At 45.2% G+C, this 3,065-nt stretch overlaps 1 protein-coding gene across 1 annotated transcript; it reads right to left on the minus strand.

The window, feature by feature from the left end:
- Nucleotides 1-1,570: 1,570 nt before the first annotated feature.
- LOC120047522 (membrane progestin receptor alpha-B-like) lies at nucleotides 1,571-2,635 on the minus strand. The gene has a single exon (XM_038993049.1). The coding sequence runs from the start codon at nucleotides 2,633-2,635 to the stop codon at nucleotides 1,571-1,573; it is 1,065 nt and encodes a 354-aa protein (XP_038848977.1).
- Between the last annotated feature and the right edge of the window lie 430 nt (nucleotides 2,636-3,065).

The raw sequence follows: 3,065 nt of genomic DNA on the forward strand, positions 1-3,065 counted from the left end.
GGCCTTGAAATACATCCACAGGTACACCTTCAATTGACTCAAATGATGTCAATTAGCCTATCAGAAGCTTCTGAAGCCATGACATAATTTTCTGGAATTTTCCAAGCGTTTTAAAGGCACAGTCAATTTAAACTTCTGACCCATTGGAATTATGATACAGGGAATTATAAGTTAAATAATCTGTCTGTAAACAATTGTTGGAAAAATGACTTGTGTCATGGACAAAGTAGATGTCCTAACCGACTTGCCAAAACTACAATTCGTTAACAAGAAATTTGTGGAGTCGTTTAAAAATTAGTTTTAATGACTGCAACTTAAGTGTATGTAAACTTCCGACTTCAACTGTACATACCCAACCATACATATACAAATGTACAAACAGTAAGTCACCATACTAAGTACTCAGACAGCCCTTTTGTGAGTAAAGTCAAGTCCATGAAAAGACTGAACAATACACACAAAGGCATTGACATCATCGGGTGTGAAAAGGCAAAAGCTGAAGTTCCAGCCCTTGAATACAAAATGCATATTATCACAACGACAAAGAGACATCATAGTAATGTTGGGCACATAGTTCCATCCATTTCTTATGCCAACTATCCTAAGAGTGCCAGCTTTGTTCTTTGACATGATCAATCCACATGTTAGTAAAATGGCCAATATATGTATCTTAGAGGAGAAATGTTCGGTTTGGTTTGCAAATTGTGTGCGCTATGCCTCTAGCCCAGTCTAACTGCCAGTCTATTATATCTGACAGCCCGTATAGGCATCTCAATCATTGATCGAACATAGCTTTGGAGAAAATGGGCAGAGCAAATGGTAGATAAAACACAGAGAATGAGTAGGGGAGACAGCATTTGGAGGTGTTGACTGCAGCTCACTGGAATTTCATGAGATAACCAAGGAATAAAAAAAAGAATACTGGTCTTCATTAAGCATTAACATTTGACTTGGGAGTCAAATCGCTTTGAAACTCACATTGTACTTTTAAGAAATAAAGCTGGTGAGAAATTATTAAACTATTATAATTATTGATTTGATTATCCACTTAAGGGCAACGTGGGTATACTTTCCATTCTTTCCTGCATACCTCTATTGAGATGGTTAGTGTCATGCTTGGTGTTGGTCAGTCAGTACAGTATGTAGTCAAACAGTCATTCAGACTATTCAGTAGGTAGCCAGGCCATGACATGTGATCTCACAGTAGAGAGTGGAAAATTAAGAGGAAAATCAACACAATAAAAAAGTCTCAATTCCGACCTTCATTTTACCCTCTCTGTGAAGTGCAAAGATGTTATTTGGAGTGTTACAGGGACTGCTTGTGATGTGACAGAAAGAAACTACCAGGATGTTTCTGTCTTCCTGGAAGGTCAATCACAAGACAATCTATGTTGCCAGTTTAAAATGTCATTTGGCAGGCCACAATAAAAGAACAGAAAAAAACAGCAGGTCATTGTTTTTACAAATGAACAGTCTGATTGCTTTAATCTCTTGTCTTTTTTAGCTTTCCAGTGTAAATCAGATTAGTCTTTCTCCCTTATCCTCCTTCATCCCTCTGTCCTGACAGCTCCTACTCCTCTTTCTCGCACATTTGCGCCTGCACACGTTTCCGCACGTAGAAGGCAGTGAGCGCGCTGCAGCATGCCGTGAAGATGAAGAGCGCCACTGCATCATGGGCCAGGTTGCCGTGGAGACGCTCGTAGAGGGGCCTCCGCTCAATGTAGTCTATGCGTGTCGCCTCGATCTGCACCAGGGTGCACAGCACCAGGAAAACGTGGAAGATCTGGTGGCCCTGGCCAATGAAGTCACATCGCCCGGGCAGCCAGCGCTCTGGGTGGGGGCAGGCAAAGAAGTAGGCGCTCACCAGGAAAAAGAGTACCTGGTAGCGGTGGTAAGCCACAGCCTGGTTCGAGCAGCCCCCCTCCTGCTGGTGGCAGCTGTAGATGCGGTGCAGCACGGGGCTAATGTCCAGGCAGTAGGCCAGGCCCGAGGGCACCACCTGGAATAGCTTGTGGGCAAACTTGGGCAGCCTCGGGCTGGCATACTTGCCATAGCAGCAGCCGAAGCACGAGAACCAGGCTAGGAACGCTGCGGTGGGCAGGAAGATCCCTCGCACCCGGGCGTGCCAGCCTTCCTCGATTGCATAGTAAAAGTGGGCCAGGGCGCTGCCATACTGGTAGATGGCCACGCCCACATAGTCCAGGAAGTAGAAGGTGTAGTGGGAGAGCTCGGACTTGGCGTTGAGCAGGTGGGCCAGGGCACTGCACGACAGGTAGGTGAAGGCTGAGAGGAGGACGATAAACAGGGGCTGGGCGTGGGGGTCACGGAGGAAATCCACTGTCTCGGACAGCTCCTGGCACTTGACCAGGATGATGAAGGCGGCGAGCAGGTGGGTCCAAACGTTGAGTGCCTCGTTGTGCCTCTGGAAGAGGGTGAGGAAGTAGTAGCGCCAGCTGTGTTCCGGCTGCCTGTAGCCTCCAATGATGTGAGGCTCACGGAACACCCAGGGCACATCGTGGGCCTTCACGGTGCAGGGCAGAGTAGGGAAGGCCGACTCGAGCAGCTGAGGAATCTGACGCAACTGTTGAGCATTGATGAACAGGCGACCAATCTGCTCCATCACCACGGTCGCCATGGCAAACTAAAGACGGGAGATGAGGGCAGAGAATGAGTTCACAGTCAGTCCATAATATCTATCTGGCCATGAGCTGTCATTTCTGATTGCAAGCGAGAGGATTTAGACCCTAATCGTATGTTGCATGATATTACAATGCTTTGATTTTTTGGCTTTGGCTTAGTAATGGGGGTGGGTGGAGGGGGTAGTTTAGCTTGTTAGATTATTTCATTTAACAGATATCTTTATAATGTCTACATTTGAAATAAAGCATTGTATTTTTTAAATGATATGCAATTTAAAAGTTTTATATCATGAAATTTCAATCTGAAATATTTTGGACATCAAAGCAATGTTGAGGATATCCTATTTGAGTCAGAAAAGGATACTCATATGATAGGTAAGATATAGCCTACAAAACCTTGCAGAGAGCCAATTCAAATAACACTCT

This window comes from Salvelinus namaycush, chromosome 5, assembly GCF_016432855.1.
Source record: "Salvelinus namaycush isolate Seneca chromosome 5, SaNama_1.0, whole genome shotgun sequence".
NCBI classification, from domain to species: domain Eukaryota; kingdom Metazoa; phylum Chordata; class Actinopteri; order Salmoniformes; family Salmonidae; genus Salvelinus; species Salvelinus namaycush.

Excerpts from the sequence above, each read along its gene's own strand:
- LOC120047522 (XM_038993049.1), bottom strand. The coding sequence starts at position 2,635 with ATGGCGACCGTGGTGATGGAGCAGATTGGTCGCCTGTTCATCAATGCT.